Source organism: Triticum urartu, chromosome 7, assembly GCF_003073215.2.
Source record: "Triticum urartu cultivar G1812 chromosome 7, Tu2.1, whole genome shotgun sequence".
In the NCBI taxonomy this organism is placed as follows: Eukaryota; Viridiplantae; Streptophyta; class Magnoliopsida; order Poales; family Poaceae; genus Triticum; species Triticum urartu.
In genome coordinates, this window is record NC_053028.1 from 84,158,929 (window position 1) to 84,182,604 (window position 23,676).

The 23,676-nt window shown below is 45.8% G+C and overlaps 1 protein-coding gene across 1 annotated transcript; it reads left to right on the forward strand.

Moving 5' to 3' along the window:
- The first annotated feature begins 6,275 nt into the window (after positions 1–6,275).
- Positions 6,276–7,604, forward strand: LOC125522443 (probable calcium-binding protein CML30). Its single transcript, XM_048687504.1, has one exon. The coding sequence runs from the start codon at positions 6,531–6,533 to the stop codon at positions 7,221–7,223; it is 693 nt and encodes a 230-aa protein (XP_048543461.1). The 5' UTR covers positions 6,276–6,530; the 3' UTR covers positions 7,224–7,604.
- Positions 7,605–23,676: the final 16,072 nt, after the last annotated feature.

The window sequence follows — 23,676 nt, forward strand, 5'->3', positions numbered from 1 at the left end:
ATTACTCTCATATGACATATATATACAGATTAATTTTCAACTTAGTTTCTAGGGGATGGAAAATGAAAAAAAGAGGGTGCATGCACTATCGGAAAATCCGCTGCACACCCTCACAATCAGCTTAAGAAGAGGAAAAGGATACAAGTTTTTTTTTCTTTCGGAACAACAAGCCTCCTCGTTGATTTCATTAAAGAAACCGTCACAATATCACAAAGTTGAAAACAAGCTCGAAAGAAAACAATTATACAAAATGAGTGTCTCTAAGTGAAAACAAAAAAATAAAGAAAAAGGAAAGGGAGGAAAATATGATTGAAAATTCTAGACCAACGGAGTAATACGGGGGTTTTGAACGTCTCGACCCTCTTGCCTGGTACACAGGCAACCCCGGCCGTTCACCGGAAACCACAGGAATGTTTCAAGTTGAGGGACCTGCTCACCACACCAACTCACTCTCATTTTTTACCAGGTGGAGTCGTGTCGTGCAACACTAAAAAATTAATTCAGGACGGACGGCGACGACCCGGAAGTGGTCAAGAGACCCGATTAAATCCACGTTGCTAGCTTGCCTTTTTCTTTTCTTTTCTTTTCACGAAAATGAGGGAATCTAGACTCTAAAATACATTTATATACATCGAGGCCTCATATACATCCATAAATAGTCTATTTAAAATCTCTAGAAAGACATAGATTTAGAAACGGATGAAGTAGCTGTTAAAGGACGGTTTGGCCTAACTGGAGCTCGAAATGCAGCGGACCAACTGCCTTCTCCGCTCTTACCTTGCAATTTCCAAAAGAAACCGGTTGCGCATGCAAAGGGCTTCCACAATACTCGTGCTTCTCCAAAAATGAGGAGAAAATTAAAGAAAAAAATGCCTTAACCAAAATTTGTTTGCCTTGCTCCCATCCCATGCAAAATGGTCATATTTTTGCATGGCTTTGTTATGTCTGCATATTATATTACTGTTTTTTGCGGGTGCATATTATATTACTACAACATTTTATATCTATTATTTATCAGCGTGCAAGCTCTTTTCGAGTTGCCGGGTAGGAGCATTGTTTATTCATTAAGAGGTATAAAACTGCCTGATTAATTGGGAGGAAATCAAGTGAGCATCATATACGAAAGGTCAACAAACCCACACACACTGACAGACCATCGGCAAAGCCATTGTTGCGGCATGCGCTCCCCGTACCCTGCATTGAGTGAGACGGATTCGATACGACCCACCCAAGGAAAGGGGTACGTGGAGGCCTCAATGATTCGATGAAGCGCAAAAGACATGTCTTGAGGCACATCGTCAACACCCCACTGCCGCCAATTTGGAGGTGAAACAAAACCCGCTATGGGATGAGCAGGATTGAGCCACATTGACTTTGTCGACGGTGGAAGCACACCCCCATAACCTCTGACACTCTCGAGGCCAATTCAGCCTGAGGTTGCCACCATGGCATCTGCCTACCTGTTGCGCCATTTGCAGCCTTCTACCACCACCTTCGAGTGTAGCATCCTTGACGACTAGCCAATCACATTCTATCGCCTCTAATCGCTCAAGCCGATACCCCTGCCTAGTGAGCAAAAAGTCGACACTCGCATGTAGCACAAGAAAGACACAGCCCGGTGAGCGCACAATGTTTTTAGGGAAATACGCATGTCATTACCAAAAAGGGTAAAAGGAATATATGATGGTGTGATGGCGATTCGGACAGTCTTTGAGGACAAGTGCATCGTGCTATTATTCCCCAATAAGCCACCATCAATACGTACGCTATCCCAACTTTAATAGTGAGACATGTAATCCCTTTGTTTTTCACTTTTAACATGAAAACGAGCAGAACCGGACTAATTCCTTTCCCTTTTATTTTGACATAACAGAAATGCAAAGTTCCAACTTGTAGATATCCAGGGGACAGAAAACGAAAGAGAGGCGAGTGCATGCACTATCATAAAAATCCGCTGCACACACTCACAATTAGCTTAAGAAGAAGGGGGAAATATTTTCTGAAACAACGAGGCTCCTCGTCGATTTTCATTAAAGAAGTCGCCGCAATATTACAAAGTTCAAAACAAGCCCCTCTGTGTGTGTGCGCGCGCGCGCGCGCGCGTGCGGGATAGTGATGGAGCGTATGACGTATCAACCCTGTTGCCTGGTACACAGGCAACCCCGTTTACCACAAACCACAGGAATGTTTCAAGCTGAGGAGCTCCAAGCTGAGAGACCTCCACTCACTGATTTATTTCTTACCTGGTGCAGCCGTGTCGTGTAACGCTAATTTATGTCAGGACGGCGACGACCCGGAAGCGGTCGGAGACCCGATCGATTAAATCCAAGTCGCTAGCCTGCCTGCCTGCCTTTTCTTTTCTTCGCTTTGGTTGGACCGACCGACCGACCGACCGACCGGTTCCTTCCTGTGGAAAGCGCAGGCAGGCTGACTTGTCAAGCAAGCCATGCGACGCATTGTCCCGCTCTCCGGGAAAGACCGCGACCGGGCTTGGACGCCCCCGTCCCGTTGCGTTCGCACGGGACGGGACAGGGCACGGGTGGAGGCCGGGTCCGGGGAATGCGTGGGAGGACGCGCACCTTTCGCTCTCTGTATGTACTGTGTTACGGGGTCAATGTTTTGTCCGTTGGTGGTGCGCTGGTGCTACGGAGTCAGCGTGTCAATGTCGTCGCTTTCGAAACCGGTCATCCAGTATTGTCCGTATACATTTCAAACACATCTTTAACAAATCGGATGAAACTCTTATAAACACAGCAAGTTTCATACAAATTGGACGAAAACGTTAGCATTTTGGACATATTTTAACTAGAAAAGGTCAAACTATGTGAACGTCCTGCCGCGCGGAGCTCCATTTCCGCGACACGGATACACTATACTAGTCTACGCCTATCGCGGTGGATCTCTTTGTCTTTCCCATATCCAGCAGCCCGCTCATCAGACTGTCATGAGCTCCGGAGCTATATTCTTTTCGTGTATCTTTTCTACGTCCGGTTGCGCCACTCATCGGAGCGGAAAAGGGGGTGCTTCAACCGGAGGGGGAAAGAGGGATGCTCCTTCGCTTCCGTTAAGGCGAGAGCCTCCCTTGTTCTACTTTCCCTCGATGTTGGAGGTGGTCGCGGACGCGCTAGCCACCGACTCGTCGATCTTCGCGTAGCCGACTTCTTTCTCCACCGACCGGGCGTCGTTCTGTCAACGTTGACGGCGGATGGCCTTGTCCATGGCAGTCACGATGCCCGTTCCGTCGTGCGCCTTCCTGGAGCAATTAGCCACTCCTCCGCGAGCTGGCTTGGAGGGGCAAGTTGCTCAACCACGCGCCGGCTTCGGGCGCCAACTTGCTCCGTCGGGCTAGGTGAGGGAGGTGGAGCGGCGAGTTGCCTGGCTCGTATCCGGCAGGCTTAGCGGGCCACCCAGCTAGCTTTCATGCCGGTGAACTCCTCTTTCTGCTCGCCTTGTGCCATGGAGATTATGGAGAAAATGGTGCATGGAGGAGACGGGAGCGGAGGTTTGGCGCGATTTTTGCCCAGCGTCTGGTACCATTTAAATAGCGGCCGGACGGGAGAAACTTGCTCGGCGTTGTGTTCAATGCCGACCCGCTTGTGAACGGACGTGTGACTGGAGTAGTTTAGTCGGCTTCCACGCGAGTTTAATTGAGGCATTTGAATGCGACGAGGAAGCGTGTTCAGCCGGGCGTGCTGTGTGCGGCGCCCTCGGCCGGCGGGTTGCTTTGGTGCCGGAGGTAGTGAGAGGTCGTGTCCACCTTGAGCTGGCTTCAATGTGAAGCGACTGCTCTACAGCGGCATGAATGTGGGCAGCCGACGCCGGGCCGGAACGCGCGTGGGCATTGGAGAAGGGGTTTGGATGGGTCAGGGTGGTCAGAAGCGGACATGGGTGCTATGTGGACATCCGCAAAGCCCTCGCGTTTGTCTCCAATTTGCAGAAGAAAGTACGTCCCGACTGTTCTGTGGAGCGATACATGTCCCTGTTAAATGGTGCAACATGTCCGGACCGCATGGTCGAAACTCGGTTTGAGGTCGGCGGTGGAGGCGTTATTCTTTCTTTCTTTCTTTCTTCCTTTCTTTCGGGGACCTCATGTACTGCCGATCTTTGTTTCGAGGACCCGTCCATGTCCTGCTCTTGTCGACCGGGTATTCATTCGTCCTACTAGCCGCGATCGCTACAAGAGAGCGCTCCTGTGGGTGGTGTGAGTCTCAGTGCACCGTCCTATCCGTTCGTATGTACCCCGCGACCTTGTGCGTGCGTGCTGCCCTCGCCCGAAAGATCGCTGTAGCTTTGCTCTGATGAAAGCGTTGCGGTGTCAGCGGCGTTTCCCGTCGGTCGGCGTAGCGTAGGGTAGGGACGCCCGAGCCCGACAGTGCCGTTGGTGCCACTGGGCGCCGCTCCCTCGCATGCGCTCTCATTTAAAAACGGCTACTGCTCGCTCGCCTGCGGTGCGGTGTGATGCGATGCGATGCGTCCGGATGGATGATGGGGGGCTCACGCGTCATTCGGTGGCAGTACCAACGCCCCGACGCGCTTCCAACCCGTCCCCGATCCCGCGCCTCTTTTAAACACCGCCCCCCTGCCTGCCTCAGCCTTCGGGGTCACGCCATTCGCGGGTAGGCCCGTCGAGTGCCCTTAAATTCCGTGGACGCCCCACTTCTCCTTTGAAAAAAAACATCTTGGTTGGAAATTTTGCTAGTGCATAGAGTCTATCCTTTTTTTTTTTGCGAATAAGTGCATAGAGTCTATCCAACATCACACCAAAAATTTGGTGACCTAGAATGGGTTTTAGAGGTGGAGAGAGAAGGTTCTTGGTCTCAAGTTTTTTTCTGCTTTTTAAGCATGCATGCCAAATGCCAAAGGCCAAACTTTTGAAAAGCAAATGAAACATGAACATAGACGCATAGTTCATTGCGTAAATTTGAACTCTGGTATGAAACGTTGCACATTAAACATAAAGAAAAGGCAACATGAATTTAAAAGCTAACTCGAGCACTACATTGCAAAAAATTAAGAAGAACTGCTCTAGTCCGAGTCGTCACGCCAGAGGTTAGTCGTTGACGTCCTTGTTGAGGAGATGTTCATCACCCCTCCACCGCAGGGCCCGGGCTCATGGTCATCGGTGGTAGTCCGGTAGACCTACTCCACGACACCTCCTCGTCGGAGAACTCAGCCTCGAGCTTTTCAAACACCTCGTCAATCTCCGCGTACCTTCGGGCGGTCCGCTCACGCTTCTCCCCACTTAGAAGGTGACCTGCTTCCCTCTTCTGGCCATCACCAAAACGGGTTTCTCCTCACCTTTGACGTCTACTTTAGAGGTAGAGGGAGGTGGGCTCAGCCCACATGGTTTATCAGTCTAGGCCTAGGTTTGTGTCACCTCCAGTGTTTTTGGATGGAGAGACTCGTTTGGAATAAAATCTCCTCGGTCTTGGCTCCACTGCCGCCATGCCTTTGAGCGGTGAGCCAAGACAACTCGCGGGCTATCTTCCAACCCTCCATTAGGGCGGTCATTTGGTGTCTTCGGCAAGACGACAACATTGGTCAGGGTTTTTGTTTTTCGGCATGGGCCTACTTCAATTGTGACCGATCCAACCCTGTTCACAAGCGCTAGAGAGGATGTACAATGATCAAGTCGGTTGTGGTCATTTTGGATAACACCACCGATGATGGTCAACTGTCGGATCCTTCACCACTCTGCCATCAGCTTCTCATCTGAGACGCTAGTCCTCGATTACTTCCCGACCACATGCAACAAAGTCAGGCTTGCTCCGACGGTGGAGCAGCAGCAACAACGTGTCATCGGCTCGTTCTGGCGTGAAAGATTATCGTCTCCACATGAGTATAGATATAATTTATTGCTTTTCCAAGGGTGCCGTGTAATGGATCAGGTGGCCTTTTTGACAAAGAAAAATGACCCCAGTAAGTGCCACACGTGTGGCACGAGCACATGGCAACTCCGAACGTTTTTATAACAAGTTTAGTTATGCGAGGATGTCAACTTTAGTTGTCAAAACATGACAATTTTTTTCCGGATGTCAAGTTTCAGCTTTTTTGGCTTTGTTTTTTTCTTTTCGCCTGGCATCTATAGTTGTGAAGAACGTCAAGGCCGGATTGCTTCGTGCCACCACGCATGTGGCACTCATCATTTGGGAAGAAAAAATATCTCTCTTATTTTTTGGTGGGAGGCGTGGATAGTAATACGAGAAATGAACGGGGATGCAGGTGTCAACTTGCCCATGCATCGTCATAACCACCCACGGTCTACTACCAGGTCGCACGATCGGGCAGCAACTGAACCAACCAACCAATCAACCGCTTGCCTCTTCCACCCCACGACTCTTCTCCTTCTCCATCTTTACTCACTCCGTCGTCGACTCTTTCGTCGCCGTCGCCTCCGCCTCATATATTACCCTCTGCGTGCCGTCTGCCCTCACATTCACACACACTCGCCCGAGGACAAGCCAACTCTTGCGCTCCCCCCTCCCACAGCAGGCCAGCACTGCGGCAGCGCCAAGAGCCAGCGTCCGTCCATGGCGCCTCTGCTCCTGCTCTTCCTCCTCGGCGGCCTCTGCGCCCTCTTCTCCCTCGCCTCCTCCTCCTCGCGCGGCGCCAAGAAGTGCTGCGACGCCGACGGCGAGAAGGCCAAGAGCCACAACCGCGGGGAGCAGGGAGAGAAGGCCAGCGGCAAGGTGGAGGAGAGGGCGGCGCCGGCGGACCGGGAGGCGGACCTGGGGATCGTGTTCTCCACGTTCGACCACGACGGCGACGGCTTCATCACGGCGGGCGAGCTGGAGGAGTCGCTGAAGCGGCTGGGCATCGCGGTCTCCGCCGCCGAGGCCGCCGCCATGGTGGCCCGCGTCGACGCCAACAGCGACGGCCTCATCGACATCCACGAGTTCCGCGAGCTCTACGACTCCATCCCCAAGAAGCGCAAGGCCTCGCTCCTGCCCCCCTCCGCCGGCGCCGAGGCCGGGGCTGAGGAGGAGGAGGAGGACGAGGAGGGGGAGGAGATGGACCTCAAGGAGGCGTTCGACGTGTTCGACGGCAACAAGGACGGCCTCATCTCCGCCGAGGAGCTGGGCACCGTGCTGGGCTCCCTCGGCCTGCGCGGCCGCCCCGCCGCCGCCGAGTGCCGCGACATGATACGCCTCGTCGACAGCGACGGCGACGGCATGGTCAACTTCGAGGAGTTCAAGCGCATGATGGCCGTCGTCAAGGCCTAGCCCCGCCCCCACCTCCACTCCACCCTCCTATTCTCCCCTCCCTTCCCCCAGAGATCAAAAATTTTGTTCTTGGATTCTGCGAATCCGAGCGACGTTGTTGGTGATCTGCTCTGCTCTTGGACTGGATCCGAAGATCAGGCGACGAAGAACCCACTAATCAACCAGTTTATTACGGGAGAGGGGGCTGGCCGGAAGCTAAATCAGCTTCCCGCTCCGGCCGTGTGTTCTCCCCTCCCCTGTTCTTGCTGATCAGCTTCGTTTCTCTTCTCCTCTCCTCTGCTGTGTTACTGACAAGTACTCTATCAAGTATGCATGTAAATATTATTTCTTGGTCGGCTGGTGAAAATGAAGATCTCAAATGCATAAGAATTGCTCTGTTCCCGTGCTTGTTTAATTATGTGCCATTTTTTTGGAGCCAAACTTTCAGAGCTCTAGCCATGGACACTTGTCCATGAAGAAAGCCAGAAAGAAAGTACCTGTCTTTGTGGACAAGGTAGGTATTTTGCCATCTTACGCTGTCAAAAGCAAATTTTACATCTGGAGACTGAGTTGTGTGTATAGACTTTTGTACCATTTGCTCTTGTCTTTGAACAAATCGATGTGCACATACGCAGTTGAGTGGGTCTTTAGGCGTGCCATTTTTACCCGGTCAGAGTCTTAGGGAAAGAAATAATTCACTAGCGCTAACCTGAGAGAAATCAAAGAACAACAAAATCCTGAGATGTAGGCCTGTACTTTGTTCTTACTCTGAAGAACGTCTTGACCGGAGAAAATCCCATCAAAATAGCCACCTGCGTGTGAAAACTTCGGCCGTTTTTCTCCTCCTCATCGTACTCTGAGTGCAAACTCATCGTCACTAGTCTGCAAAACTGCCGTTGAAGCAAGCACTGGTATCCACAACGGTCTGAAGAACCAGTGTAAACTGACCGATCCTCTTCAGAAAGCTACGCCATGCCTTGTCTCATTCTCATGTTAGCGAGACCCGTTAAAACTGCGGCCCAAAGTCAATGGTTAGTCCTAGCATTTTTAAAGCGGCACTGAAGATATTGTTTCCCAAATCTTTTCTCACGCTCAGGGATCACTGTCAGCGTTTATTAACTTGGATCTGGCTACAGGGAGGCCTGCAGCAGCAGCAGCAGTGGTAGCATTTAAAAGCAGCAGTGTAGATTTTCCTACGCTCCAGATCGCCGTCAGCGTTTTTATGAAACCCTAACTCTGGGATCTGGCTAGCTATGGCCTGCAGTAAATTATCATTTTAATCCGTGGTTGACAAATGGGCCGGTGACGTAGGTAGCAGAAGCTGCGTACATAGAAGCAACAGATGGCAGGAGGAGGAGGATCGGTGATTTGGGGAGCGGAGAAAGAAGGGAGGGAGGGAGCATGTGCTGGGCGTCAATGGCGGGCAGAGATGATGAGATGGGCCGATGGGCGCGGCATCAACCTTGAGAACCCAAGCGAGATGCGGATTCCCAGACAGGTGGAATGTGGTTCGATCCCATCTATGCTTCCGTCTTGGCGCGTCGACAGGAGAGCAATGGCTGGCTGGCCACTTTCTCTTGGCGAGGGGCGGTCATGGTCTCAGAAAGGAGCTGTGAATTTGTAACGGAGGGCGTGGTTTTGGATGCTTGGATAATGACCAAAACTTGAGAATGGCAGAAATCTAGACACCTAGGAATTCAAATATCCATTTTTTGCTGATTCCTGGTCCCCAAAGAAGTTCCCACACGGTCAGTCGACACTACAGTACAATCTTTTTGCACCTACATGAACAGAATATTACACCACCGAGATATTATTTTAGGTATTTATGAACACATTTTGTAAAATAGATTGAACTAACTAACGGCGGAGCCATTATTTTCCTAGATGAACATTCATTTATAACACCGTAACCACTTTTCTTTCGACTTGTACAAACAAAATTACAAATCAGACAGAGAAATAGTCAAATTTCTTAGAATTTGTCACGGGTGAATAACCTATGAAACACAAACATGATCAAGCTGAACTAAATTCAAAGATTGTAAGTAGTAGCAATGTTGGGGATATCGTTTATCGAGAACTTATTAGTCGACCAAAGATAAGGGGTATACCGGCCGATTTATCTTATCGGTCAAACACCGATAAGCGATAAATCGGCCAATTTTTCAGAATATCGGCCGATATCTTGAACAGTGGTAGTAGTATGTGAATCGCATACCCTAATAGGTGAAAACCTAAGATGCTGAACACACTCTGGCTAGAAGAGGCGTAATCCACCCACGCTAATAGTCGGGAACCCTACAATGCCGCCGAATTTTCTATGGAAGCCGACTCAAAACATTTTGATCTTAGGTGCATTTCCCTCTAGAAAACGTGTTATGGTGGAAGACCCACCTATCAATATATTTATTTTGAGAAACATGGTACACATGCAGACACTCACAACATGCACGCACGCCTATCCCTACCCCTATGATCGCCTTCGAGAGATTGGGTCAATAAATCTAATTAAAAATATGCGACCACCCGTGTCAAGTCTCGAACTTGAACTCGGGTGGGCTAATTTCACCTCTTGTAACTAGCTCTCCGATGTGTTGTAAGTTCAAAGTGCCCCCTTGTATCTTTTGGGCTTTCCTTGTTTTCTTGTTTGCTTGGAGATGTTCTAGCGTAGGTGGTGGTCGTCATTTGGCGTTGATGGCGGAGGAGTCTGCCAAGGTTGGCACCTCAATCTGCTTGGAGATGGACCAATGGAAGATGGTGGAGACGACACATGTGAGTGCGTCAGACCGGTTTATGCCCCAGACCCGGTATGTGGCTAGGCTGGGGATTCCGATGTTAGGATTAGGTGAGTGGTCTGGGTAGTGGCCCAGCTAGCACCCCTTCATCATATGGATAGGAGTAGCGGCATATGTTGCCTAGATGGTGGATTCAGGCTTATTGTTGTAACACTTTGTAAGGTCCTCGAGAATAATAAAAAAAGCGGCCGTATGCATCTCCCAGATGCAGAGGCCGGGGGTCATCCTCCTTTTCTAAAAAAAAACTATCTAAAATAGGCTTAGTTCGTTATTGTAAGATTACTTGGTCAAGTGTTCCCCCGTCGTTGTCTTGTTAGGCAATAAGGTGGGGGAGACTAGAATAGAATTTGCTCTTTAGGTGAGATCGTGAGATCAAACAAAAAAAATTCATATTTAGATACTTCAAAATTTATGAAATTATTTGACAACATACCTATGATGTACATCTACAACTCCAAAAAAAATCAGCCCAAAACTCAATCTACAATTGGAGAAACAAAAATGAAAAATTCTACTATGAATAGTGTCATTGGGTGAATAGTGTTTGACACTATTCACATTCGATTTGTCTTTTTTGTTTCTCTAAGTGTAGTTTGAGTCAGGAGCAAACTTTTAAACATCAAACATGGAAGTGTGTCGATCTCCAAATATTTTTAGAATTATTTAACATATTTTGTATGTTTAAAAAGATTGATCTCACCTAAGGAGATCCCACTCTAGTCTTCCCCGCAATAAGGTTGATACCACATAAGAGCAAATTTGGAGAAACATTGGCCATAATAAAAAGTGGATACTACCACCACAACCAAGATAAGTTGAAACATCGAACACCAACCAGGTGGATTGAGATCTGATAAATTTGAGGAACAAAAAAATCATTGGCTCCCTAAACTCTATGATTCATCGGCCACCATAATCGCAACATGACAATATAGGGTTGTGAGAATTTTATTTCCCACCTCCACTGTCAAGACATTACACAAGGACCAAACGACCTATATAGCATTTCACAATGTCAGTGAATCCCTCCACCGACGGACGTCCTAGCTCGCCGACAATTACTGTTGAGAAAAACAAAGAGAACAATAAAACCCTGAAGAAAACTACAGTATAAAAAAATCAGAAAGAACTAAAAGGAAATCAAAGAAAGAAAAGGAATGGAAAAACTAGTAACAACTGAGAAAAAACAAAGTAAAAACGTGAAGAAATAAAGGAAAATTAAGTAAACAAAGAAAACCAAGAAATAAACGAAACCTGATGATAAACCCGAGAAAACAGAAAAATCAGGAAAAGCCAAACCAAAAAGAGAAGAAAAAATATGGAAAAAGCCTAGCGAGTGAACCCAGGGAACCAGCTAATGAGAAAGAAAAGCTAGCCCCTAGTAGCTACTAGTGGGGCCTAAAACTTTCAGCTAGACGGATGTTTGTCTTTGGCGAGATATAAAATGCACACTCCAGCCCGCTTTCTGCCTGGGCGCTGGCCCATTTCCAAGTGGGGCGTCGCTGTTTTATTTTTCTGTGGTTTTTTGTGTTTTTTTCATGTCTTTTTGCTTCTTTACAAATGGGTTAATTTTTAAAAAAATCAGACAATTTTATAAAGGTCATATATATTAAGAAAATAATCATGACATTAAAATAATTTCATTTTTAAAGAAAAACGGCAAATTTATAAAATATTCTAGATAGTTGAAAGCAGTGTTTATAGATTTGAAAATTGGTACTGGATTTTAATAAATGTTCATAATTTTTAAAAATAATAATAAACTCCGGAAAAATTCAAGTTGTTTTGGAATTTACAAAAAATATTCCCAATATTCAGAAAATGCTGGCCGATTCGCAAAATTAAAAAAATGTTATTTGAATCACAAGATTGCTCCAAAAATTTTAAAAATGATCACAGATTTGAAGGAATTGACAAATTTTGAAAATCTTCATAAATTTTAAAAATGTTGTCGTATATCAATAAGTAAGTATTTAAATTTTTTGAGAAATTGAGCGTGATTTAAAATAGTTCATGATTTTTTTAAAAAACATTAATTTGATTTTTTGAATTAGAAGTAAAAATAAGAAAAGGAAAAATGAAAAAAACTGAAAGAATAATGTTCTACTCCTTGGAATAAACCTAAGGTTTCATCTTTCACTTAGTTTTCTCCGGACTAGCTTTTCAACCAACGAATAGAGGAAAAGGCTTACCGCGATTGTTGAAGTCCTGCCAGCGCGCGCTCATGAAGCGGGTGATCGACTCTAGCGCTCACCTTGCAGTTTGTCGCTCTGCTGCTCGCCGTCGTCCGTGTGAGATTGGGAAGAGTGGATAGAGGAAAGAGAGAGCGGTGAGGGAAGATGAGTGTAATTATGTTGCTGCTTTGAGAAACAATGCAATTTCTTGAGACCGCCTCGTTGCATGCAGGCTCTGTCGCCCACGTGCCACGAGTTGCATCGCTCGGGCCTCGGTGTGGAAAAAAGACCGTTTCCTCGAAGCCAGGCCGAAAAGTGCATTAAGATTCATGCGGGTCAACATTTTCATGCGACCCAGCCAACCAAACATGCCAAAAAAATCGCACGAGCATGGTTTGGATGGATGCAACGATCAAACGCGTCCTTACTGCCCCCTATTCCCCACCGCCATTGTATTTTCTGGTTTTCCAGCCCCTTTTGTTTTCATCAACTCATGCTTTGATAACCAAATAGAACCCAACAAATTCACAGTCCATAAATAATTTGCCTTTTTATTTTAAACCGGATACATGTCATATTTTTTTATAACTTTATAAATAGCAATAAATTCATGGCTCGGAAGTAAAAAAATATCGAACAATATCTTACAGTACTATTTGGTAACCCAATAAGCAATTTAGGGAATAGCTAGAAAATTTATATACTTTATAACAAAAACATATCTTTTTTGTCTATTTGATCTACATAAGATTTGTCCCATATGGTCCTCTTCTTGTGTTAAAAAATACTGTCCCGTGCTAACGCACGGGCATATACAGTACCTAGTAGTTGGAGAACGTAGTAATTTAAAAAAAAATCCTACGCACACGTAAGATCATGGTGATGCATAGCAACGAGAGGGGAGAGTGTTGTCCACGTACCCTCGTAGACCGAAAACGGAAGCGTTAGCACAACGCGGTTGATGTGGTCGTACGTCTTCACGATCCGACCGATCAAGTACCGAACGCACGGCACCTCCGAGTTCAGCACACGTTCAGCCCGATGACGTCCCTCGAACTCCGATCCAGCCGAGTGTTGAGGGAAAGTTTCGTCAGCATGACGGCATGGTGACGATGATGATGTTCTACCGACACAGGGCTTCTCCTAAGCACCGCTACAGTATTATCAAGGTGGACTATGGTGGAGGGGGGCACCACACACGGCTAAAAGATCAAACGATCAATTGTTGTGTCTTTGGGGTGCCCCCTACCCCCGTATATAAAGGATCAAGGGGGGAGGTGCGGCCGGCCTAGAGGGGCGCGCCAGGAGGAGTCCTACTCCTACCGGGAGTAGGACTCCCTCCCTTTCCTAGTTGGATTAGGAGTGGAGGGGGGAAAGAGGTGGAAGAGAGGAAGGAAGGGGGGGGGACGCCGCCCCCTCTCCTTGTCCTATTCGGACTAGGGGGGGGGGTGTGCGGCCCTGCCCTGGCCGCCTTTCCTCTTCTCCACAAGGCCCACTATGGCCCATTAAGCTCCCGGGGGGTTCCGATAACCTCCCGGTACTCCGGTAAAATCCCGATTTCACCCGGAACACTTCCGATATCCAAACATAGGCTTCCAATATATCAATCTTCATGTCTCGACCATTTCGAGACTCCTCGTCATGTCCGTGATCACATCTGGGACTCCGAACAACCTTCGGTACATCAAAACATATAAACTCATAATATAACTGCCATCGAAACGTTAAGCGTGCGGACCCTACGGGTTCGAGAACTATGTAGACATGACCGATACATGTCTTCGGTCAATAACCAATAGCGGAACCTGGATGCTCATATTGGCTCCCACATATTCTACGAAGATCTTTATCGGTCAGACTGCATAACAACATACGTTGTTCCCTTTGTCATCCGTATGTTACTTGCCCGAGATTTGATCGTCGGTATCTCAATACCTAGTTCAATCTCGTTACCGGCAAGTCTCTTTACTCGTTCCGTAATATATTATCCCGCAACTAACTCATTAGTTGCAATGCTTGCAAGGCTTAAGTGATGTGCATTACCGAGAGGGCTCAGAGATACCTCTTTGACAATCGGAGTGACAAATCCTAATCTCGAAATACGCCAACCCAACAAGTACCTTCGGAGACACCTGTAGAGCACCTTTATAATCACCCAGTTACGTTGTGAAGTTTGGTAGCACACAAAGTGTTCCTCCGGTAAACGGGAGTTGCATAATCTCATAGTCATAGGAACATGTATAAGTCATGAAGAAAGCAATAGCAACATACTAAACGATCTAGTGCTAAGCTAACGGAATGGGTCAAGTCAATCACATCATTCTCCTAATGATATGATCCCGTTAATCAAATGACAACCCATGTCAATGGTTAGGAAACTTAACCATCTTTGATTAACGAGCTAGTCAAGTAGAGGCATACTAGTGACACTCTATTTGTCTATGTATTCACACATGTATTATGTTTCCGGTTAATACAATTCTAGCATGAATAATAAACATTTATCATGATATAAGGAAATAAATAATAACTTTATTATTGCCTCTAGGGCATATTTCCTTCAGTCTCCCACTTGCACTAGAGTCAATAATCTAGATTACACAGTAATGATTCTAACACCCATGGAGTCTTGGTGCTGATCATGTTTTGCTCGTGGAAGAGGCTTAGTCAACAGGTCTGCAACATTCAGATCCATATGTATCTTGCAAATTTGTATGTCTCCCACCTGGACTACCCGGATGGAATTGAAGCGTCTCTTGATGTGCTTGGTTCTCTTGTGAAATCTGGATTCCTTCACCAAGGCAATTGCACCAGTATTGTCACAAAAGATTTTCATTGGACCCGATGCACTAGGTATGACACCTAGATCGGATATGAACTCCTTCATCCAGACTCCTTCATTTGCTGCTTTCGAAGCAGCTATGTACTCCGCTTCACACGTAGATCCCGCCACGATGCTTTGTTTAGAACTGCACCAACTGACAGCTCCACCGTTCAATGTAAACACGTATCCGGTTTGTGATTTAGAATCGTCCGGATCAGTGTCAAAGCTTGCATAAACGTAACCGTTTACGATGAGCTCTTTGTCACCTCCATAAACGAGAAACAAATCCTTAGTCCTTTTCAGGTATTTCAGGATGTTCTTGACCGCTGTCCAGTGATCCACTCCTGGATTACTTTGATACCTCCCTGTTAGACTTATAGCAAGGCACACATCAGGTCTGGTACACAACATTGCATACATGATAGAGTCTATGGCTGAAGCATAGGGAACATCTTTCATTTTCTCTCTATCTTCCGCAGTGGTCGGGCATTGAGTCTTACTCAACTTCACACCTTGTAACACAAGCAAGAACCCTTTCTTTGCTTGATCCATTTTGAACTTCTTCAAAACTTTGTCAAGGTATGTGCTTTGTGAAAGTCCAATTAAGCGTCTTGATCTATCTCTATAGATCTTGATGCCCAATATATAAGCAGCTTCACTGAGGTCTTTCATTAAAAAACTCTTATTCAAGTATCCCTTTATGCTATCCAGAAATTCTATATCATTTCCAATCAGTAATATGTCATCCACATATAATATTAGAAATGCTACAGAGCTCCCACTCACTTTCTTGTAAATACAGGCTTCTCCAAAAGTCTGTACAAAACCAAATGCTTTGATCACACTATCAAAGCGTTTATTCCAACTCCGAGAGGCTTGCACCAGTCCATAAATGGATCGCTGGAGCTTGCACACTTTGTTAGCTCCCTTTGGATCGAAAAAACCTTCCAGTTGCATCATATACAACTCTTCTTCCAGAAATCCATTCAGGAATGCAGTCTTTACATCCATTTGCGAAATTTCATACTCATAAAATGCAGCAATTGCTAACATGGTTCGGACAGACTTAAGCATCGCTACGGGTGAGAAGGTCTCATCGTAGTCAATCCCTTGAACTTGTTGAAAACCTTTCGCAACAAGTCGAGTTTTATAGACAGTAACATTACCGTCAGTGTCAGTCTTCTTCTTGAAGATCCATTTATTCTCAATTGCTTGCCGATCATCGGGAAAGTCAACCAAAGTCCACACTTTGTTCTCATACATGGATCCCATCTCAGATTTCATGGCTCCAAGCCATTTTGCGGAATCTGGGCTCACCATCGCTTCTTCATAGTTCGTAGGTTCATCATGGTCTAGTAACATAACTTCCAGAACAGGATTACCGTACCACTCTGGTGCGGATCTTACTCTGGTTGACCTACGAGGTTCAGTAACAACTTGATCTGAAGTTTCATGATCATCATCATTAACTTCCTCACTATTTGGTGTAGGTGTCGCAGAAACCGGTTTCTATGACGAACTACTTTCCAATAAGGGAGCAGGTACAGTTACCTCATCAAGTTCTATTTCCTCGCACTCACTTCTTTCGAGAGAAACTCCTTCTCCAGAAAGACTCCGAATTTAGCAACAAAAGTCTTGCCTTCGGATCTGTGATAGAAAGTGTACCCAACAGTCTCTTTTGGGTATCCTATGAAGACACATTTCTCCGATTTGGGTTCGAGCTTATCAGGTTGAAGCTTTTTCACATAAGCATCGCAGCCCCAAACTTTAAGAAATGACAACTTTGGTTTCTTGTCAAACCACAGTTCATAAGGCGTCATCTCAACGGATTTCGATGGTGCCCTATTTAACGTGAATGCGGCCGTCTCTAAAGCATAACCCCAAAACGATAGCGGTAAATGGGTAAGAGACATCATAGATCGCACCATATCTAGTAAAGTACGATTACGACGTTTGGACACACCATTACGCTGTGGTGTTCCAGGTGGCGTGAGTTGCGAAACTATTCCGCATTGTCTCAAATGTAGACCAGACTCGTAACTCAAATATTCTCCTCCACGATCTGATCGTAGAAACTTTATTTTCTTGTTACGATGATTTTCAACTTCACTCTGAAATTCTTTGAACTTTTCAAACGTTTCAGACTTATGTTTCATTAAGTAGATATACCCATATCTGCTTAAATCATCTGTGAAGGTGAGAAAATAACGATATCCGCCACGAGCCTCAACATTCATCGGACCACATACATCTGTATGTATGATTTCCAACAAATCTGTTGCTCTCTCCATAGTACCAGAGAACGGCGTTTTAGTCATCTTGCCCATGAGGCACGGTTCGCAAGTACCAAGTGATTCATAATCAAGTGGTTCCAAAAGTCCATCAGTATGGAGTTTCTTCATGCGCTTTACACCGATATGACCTAAACGGCAGTGCCACAAATAAGTTGCACTATCATTATCAACTCTACATCTTTTGGCTTCAATATTATGAATATGTGTATCACCACTATCGAGATTCAATAAAAATAGACCACTCTTCAAGGGTGCATGACCATAAAAGATATTACTCATATAAATAGAACAACCATTATTTTCTGATTCAAATGAATAACCGTCTCGCATCAAACAAGATCCAGATATAATGTTCATGCTCAACGCTAGCACCAAATAACAATTATTTAGGTCTAATACTAATCCCGAAGGTAGATGTAGAGGTAGCGTGCCGACCACGATCACATCGACTTTGGAACCATTTCCCACGCGCATCATCACCTCGTCCTTAGACAATCTTCGCTTAATCCGTAGCCCCTGTTTCGAGTTGCAAATATTAGCAACAGAACCAGTATCAAATACCCAGGTGCTACTGCGAGCATTAGTAAGGTACACATCAATAATATGTATATCACATATACCTTTGTTCACCTTGCCATCCTTCTTATCCGCCAAATACTTGGGGCAGTTCCGCTTCCAGTGACCAGTCTACTTGCAGTAGAAGCACTCAGTCTCAGGCTTAGGTCTAGACTTGGGTTTCTCTGCCTGAGCAGCAACTTGTTTGCTGTTCTTCTTGAAGTTCCCCTTCTTCTTCCCTTTGCCCTTTTTCTTGAAACTGGCGGTCTTATTGACCATCAACACTTGATGCTCCTTCTTGATTTCTACATCCGCAACCTTTAGCTCTGTTGGAAAGGCAGTGCCTAGGAGGCGCTTAGGCAAGTCTAAGGCGCTAGGCAATGGCCAGACGCCTCGCCTAGGGCATAAATGGAGATCTAGGCAAGGCAATCAAGGAATTGCCTACCCAAGCATGAAATCATGCCACATACTGCACTGATATGCCAAACGGGTTATATTCCAATGGCATTAGATGGTAATTAACTTATTAATATGCCCTAAACTAATATCAACACCCATATAATAATCACAAATACACTATGAGTAAAAACTATATTACCGCCTAGGCCGCGCCTAGGACGCTTAGGCACCGCCTAGGCACTAGGCGAAGGCCAACCGCCTCGCTTACGCCTACCGCTTTTTCCAACCTTGGCCTTTAGCATTGCAAAGAGCTCGGGAATAGTCTTATTCATCCCTTGCATATTATAGTTCATCATGAAGCTTTTGTAGCTTGGTGGCAGTGATTGAAGAACTCTGTCAATGACACTATCAACAGGAAGATTAACTCCCAGTTGAGTCAAGTGATTATGATACCCAGACATTTTGAGTATATGTTCACTAACAGAACTATTCTCCTCCATCTTGCAGCTATAGAACTTATTGGAGACTTCATATCTCTCAATCCAGGCATTTGCTTGAAATATTAACTTCAACTTATGCAACATCTCATATGCTCCATGACGTTCAAAACATCGTTGAAGTCCCGGTTCTAAGTCGTAAAGCATGGCACATTGAACTATCTAGTAGTCATCAGCTTTGCTCTGCCAGACGTTCTTAACATCGTCAGTTGCATCAGCAGCAGACATGGCACCCAGCGGTGCTTCCAGGACGTAATTCTTCTGTGCAGCAATGAGGATAATCCTCAAGTTACGGACCCAGTCCGTGTAATTGCTACCATCATCTTTCAACTTTGCTTTCTCAAGGAACGCATTAGCACGAGCCATCTATCTACAATCAACATAGACAAGCAAGATACTATCAGGTACTAAGTTCATGATAAATTTAAGTTCAATTAATCATATTACTTAAAAACTCCCACTTAGATCGACATCCCTCTAATCCTCTAAGTGATCACGTGATCCATATCAACTAAACCATGTCCGATCATCACCTGAGATGGAGTAGTTTCAATGGTGAACATCACTATGTTGATCATATCTACTATATGATTCACGCTCGACCTTTCGGTCTCCGTGTTCCAAGGCCATATCTATTATATGCTAGGCTCGTCAAGTTTAACCTGAGTATTCCGCGTGTGCAACTGTTTTGCACCCGTTGTATTTCAACGTAGAGCCTATCACACCCGATCATCACGTGGTGTCTCAGCACGAAAAACTTTCGCAATGGTGCATACTCATGGAGAACACTTATACTTTGATAATTTAGTGAGGGATCATCTTATAATGCTACCGTCAATCAAAGCAAGATAAGATGCATGAAAGATAAACATCACATGCAATCAATATAAGTGACATGATATGGCCATCATCATCTTGTGCTTGTGATCTCCATCTCCGAAGCACCGTCATGATCACCATCGTCACCGACGCGACACCTTGATCTCTATCGTAGCATCGTTGTCGTCTCGCCAATCTTATGCTTCTATGACTATCGCTACCGTTTAGTGATAAAGTAAAACATTACAGGGCGATTGCATTGCATACAATAAAGCGACAACCATATGGCTCCTGCCAGTTGCCGATAACTCGGTTACAAAACATGATCATCTCATACAATAAAAATTTAGCATCATGTCTTGACCATATCACATCACAACATGCCCTGCAAAAACAAGTTAGACGTCCTCTACTTTGTTGTTGCAAATTTTATGTGGCTGCTATGGGCTTAGCAAGAACCGTTCTTACCTACGCATCAAAACCACAACGATAGTTTGTCAAGTTGGTGTTGTTTTAACCTTCGCAAGGACCGGGCGTAGCCACACTCGGTTTAACTAAAGTTGGAGAATATGACACCCGCCAACCACCTGTGTGCAAAGCACGTCGGTAGAACCAGTCTCGTGTAAGCGTACGTGTAATGTCGGTCCGGGCCGCTTCATCCAACAATACCGCTGAACCAAAGTATGACATGCTGGTAAGCAGTATGACTTATATCGCCCACAACTCACTTGTGTTCTACTCGTGCACATAACATCAAGGCATAAAACCAGGCTCGGATGCCACTGTTGGAGAACGTAGTAATTTCAAAAAAATTGCTACGCACACGCAAGATCATGGTGATGCATAGCAACGAGACGGGAGAGTGTTGTCCACGTACCCTCGTAGACCGAAAGCGGAAGCGTTAGCACAACGCGGTTGATGTAGTCGTACGTCCTCACGATCCGACCGATCAAGTACCGAACGCACGACACCTCCGAGTTCAGCACACGTTCAGCCCGATGACGTCCCTCGAACTCTGATCCAGCCGAGTGTTGAGGGAAAGTTTCGTCAGCATGACAGCGTGGTGACGATGATGATGTTCTACCGACGCAGGGCTTCGCCTAAGCACCGCTACAATATTATCGAGGTGGACTATGGTGGAGGGGGGCACCGCACACGGCTAAAAGATCAAACGATCAATTGTTGTGTCTTTGGGGTGCCCCGTGCCCCCGTATATAAAGGAGAAAGGGGGGAGGTGCGGCCGGCCTAGAGGGGCGTGCCAGGAGGAGTCCTACTCCTACCGGGAGTAGGACTCCCTCCCTTTCCTAGTTGGATTAGGAGTGGAGGGGGGAAAGAGGTGGAAGAGAGGAAGGAAAGGGGGGCGCCGGCCCCCTCTCCTTGTCCTATTCAGACTAGGGGGGAGGGGCGTGCGGCCCTGCCCTGGCCGCCTCTCCTCTTCTCCACAAGGCCCACTATGGCCCATTAAGCTCCCGGGGGGTTCCGGTAACCTCCCGGTACTCCGGTAAAATCCCGATTTCACCCGGAACACTTCCGGTATCCAAACATAGGCTTCCAATATATCAATCTTCATGTCTCGACCATTCTGAGACTCCTCGTCATGTCCGTGATCACATCCGGGACTCCGAACAACCTTCGGTACATCAAAACATATAAACTCATAATATAACTGTCATCGAAACGTTAAGCGTGCGGACCCTACGGGTTCAAGAACTATGTAGACATGACCGAGACATGTCTCCGGTCAATAACCAATAGCGGAACCTGGATGCTCATATTGGCTCCCACATATTCTACGAAGATCTTTATCGGTCAGACCGCATAACAACATACGTTGTTCCGTTTGTCATCGGTATGTTACTTGCCCGAGATTCGATCGTCGGTATCTCAATACCTAGTTCAATCTCGTTACCGGCAAGTCTCTTTACTCGTTCCGTAATACATTATCCCATAACTAACTCATTAGTTGCAATGCTTGCAAGGCTTAAGCGATGTGTATTACCGAGAGGGCCTAGAGATACCTCTCCGACAATCGGAGTGACAAATCCTAATCTCGAAATACGCCAACCCAACAAGTACCTTCGGAGACACCTGTAGAGAACCTTTATAATCACCCAGTTACGTTGTGACGTTTGGTAGCACACAAAGTGTTCCTCCGGTAAACGGGAGTTGCATAATCTCATAGTCATAGGAACATGTATAAGTCATGAAGAAAGCAATAGCAACATACTAAATGATCGAGTGTTAAGCTAACGGAATGGGTCAAGTCAATCACATCATTCTCCTAATGATATGATCCCGTTAATCAAATGACAACCCATGTTAATGGTTAGGAAACTTAACCATCTTTGATTAATGAGCTAGTCAAGTAGAGGCATACTAGTGACACTCTGTTTGTCTATGTATTCACACATGTATTATGTTTCCGGTTAATACAATTCTAGCATGAATAATAAACATTTATTCATGATATAAGGAAATAAATAATAACTTTATTATTGCCTCTAGGGCATATTTCCTTCACTAGTAACCCTAAAAAAAGAGTGAACCAACCTATGGTTGGATGGTTAGACGGACAGTGGTATCCTAGCTCACCAGGGTTCGAGTCCTAATGCTCGCATTATTACTGGATTTATTTCAGGATTATCCCTATGGTCTCTCGAAGGTGCTCATGTGGGTAGGGTGTGTATGCATGTGTTCATAGGGATGAGTGTATGCGCGTACGTATGAACGATTGTGTCTTTACAGTGTTAAAAAAATCCAAATAAAAAAAACAGGAGCACTCCCCACAGTCCATGCTATATGTAATGGAGCCCAAACGCGCCCTCCAACCCTCTCCCGCCGCCGCTCCACAGCCCCACCGCCACCGTTGCCTATCTATTTGAAGGAAATATGCCCTAGAGGCAATAATAAAGTTGTTATTTATATTTCCTTATATCATGATAAATGTTTATTATTCATGTTAGAATTGTATTAACCGGGAACTTAGTACATGTGTGAATACATAGACAAAATAGGGTGTCCCTAGTATGCCTCTACTTGACTAGCTCGTTAATCAAACATGGTTAAGTTTCCTGATCATAGAAATGTGTTGTCATTTGATGAACGAGATCACATCATTAGAGAATGATGTGATGCACAAGACCCATCTGTTAGCTTAGCATAAATGATCGTTTAGTTTTATTGCTATTGCTTTCATCATGACTTATACATGTTCCTCTGACTATGAGATTATGCAACTCCCGAATACCGGAGGAACACCTTGTGTGCTATCAAACGTCACAACGTAACTGGGTGATTATAAAGATGCTCTATAGGTGTCTCCGATTGTGTTTGTTGAGTTGGCATAGATCGAGATTATGATTTATCACTCCGTGTATCGGAGAGGTATCTCTGGGCCCTCTCGGTAATGCACATCACTATGAGCCTTGCAAGCAATGTGAATAATGAGTTAGTTGCAAGATGATTCATTACGGAACGAGTAAAGAGACTTGCCGGTAACGATATTGAACTAGGTATGATGATACCGATGATCGAATCTCGGGCAAGTAAGATACCGATGACAAAGGGAAGAACGTATGTTGTTATGTGGTTTGATCGATAAAGATCTTTGTAGAATATGTATGGGACAATATGAGAATCCAGGTTTCGCTATTGGTTATTGACCGGAGATGTGTCTCGGTCATGTCTACATAGTTCTCGAACCCGTAGGGTCCGCACGCTTAACGTTCAATGACGATTTGTATTATGAGTTATGTGATTTGATGTATCGAAGGTTGTTCGGAGTTCCGGATGAGATCACAGACATGACGAGGAGTCTCGAAATGGTTGAGACATAAAGATCGATATATTGGAAGGCTATATTCGGACATCGGAAAGTTTCCGAGTGATTCGGGTATTTTTCGGAGTACAGGAGAGTTACGGGAATTCGCCGGAGGAAGTAGTGGGCCTTAATGGGCCATACGGGAAAGGAGAAAAGGGCCTCAAGGGGTGGCCGCGCCCCCCCATGGCAAGTCCGAATTGGACTAGGGAGGGGGCGGCGCCCCCTCTCTTTCCTTCTCCCTCTCCTACTCCTTCCCTCTCTCCTCTCTTGGAAAAGGAAGGGGACTCCAACTAG

Excerpts from the sequence above, each read along its gene's own strand:
- LOC125522443 (XM_048687504.1), top strand. The coding sequence starts at position 6,531 with ATGGCGCCTCTGCTCCTGCTCTTCCTCCTCGGCGGCCTCTGCGCCCTC.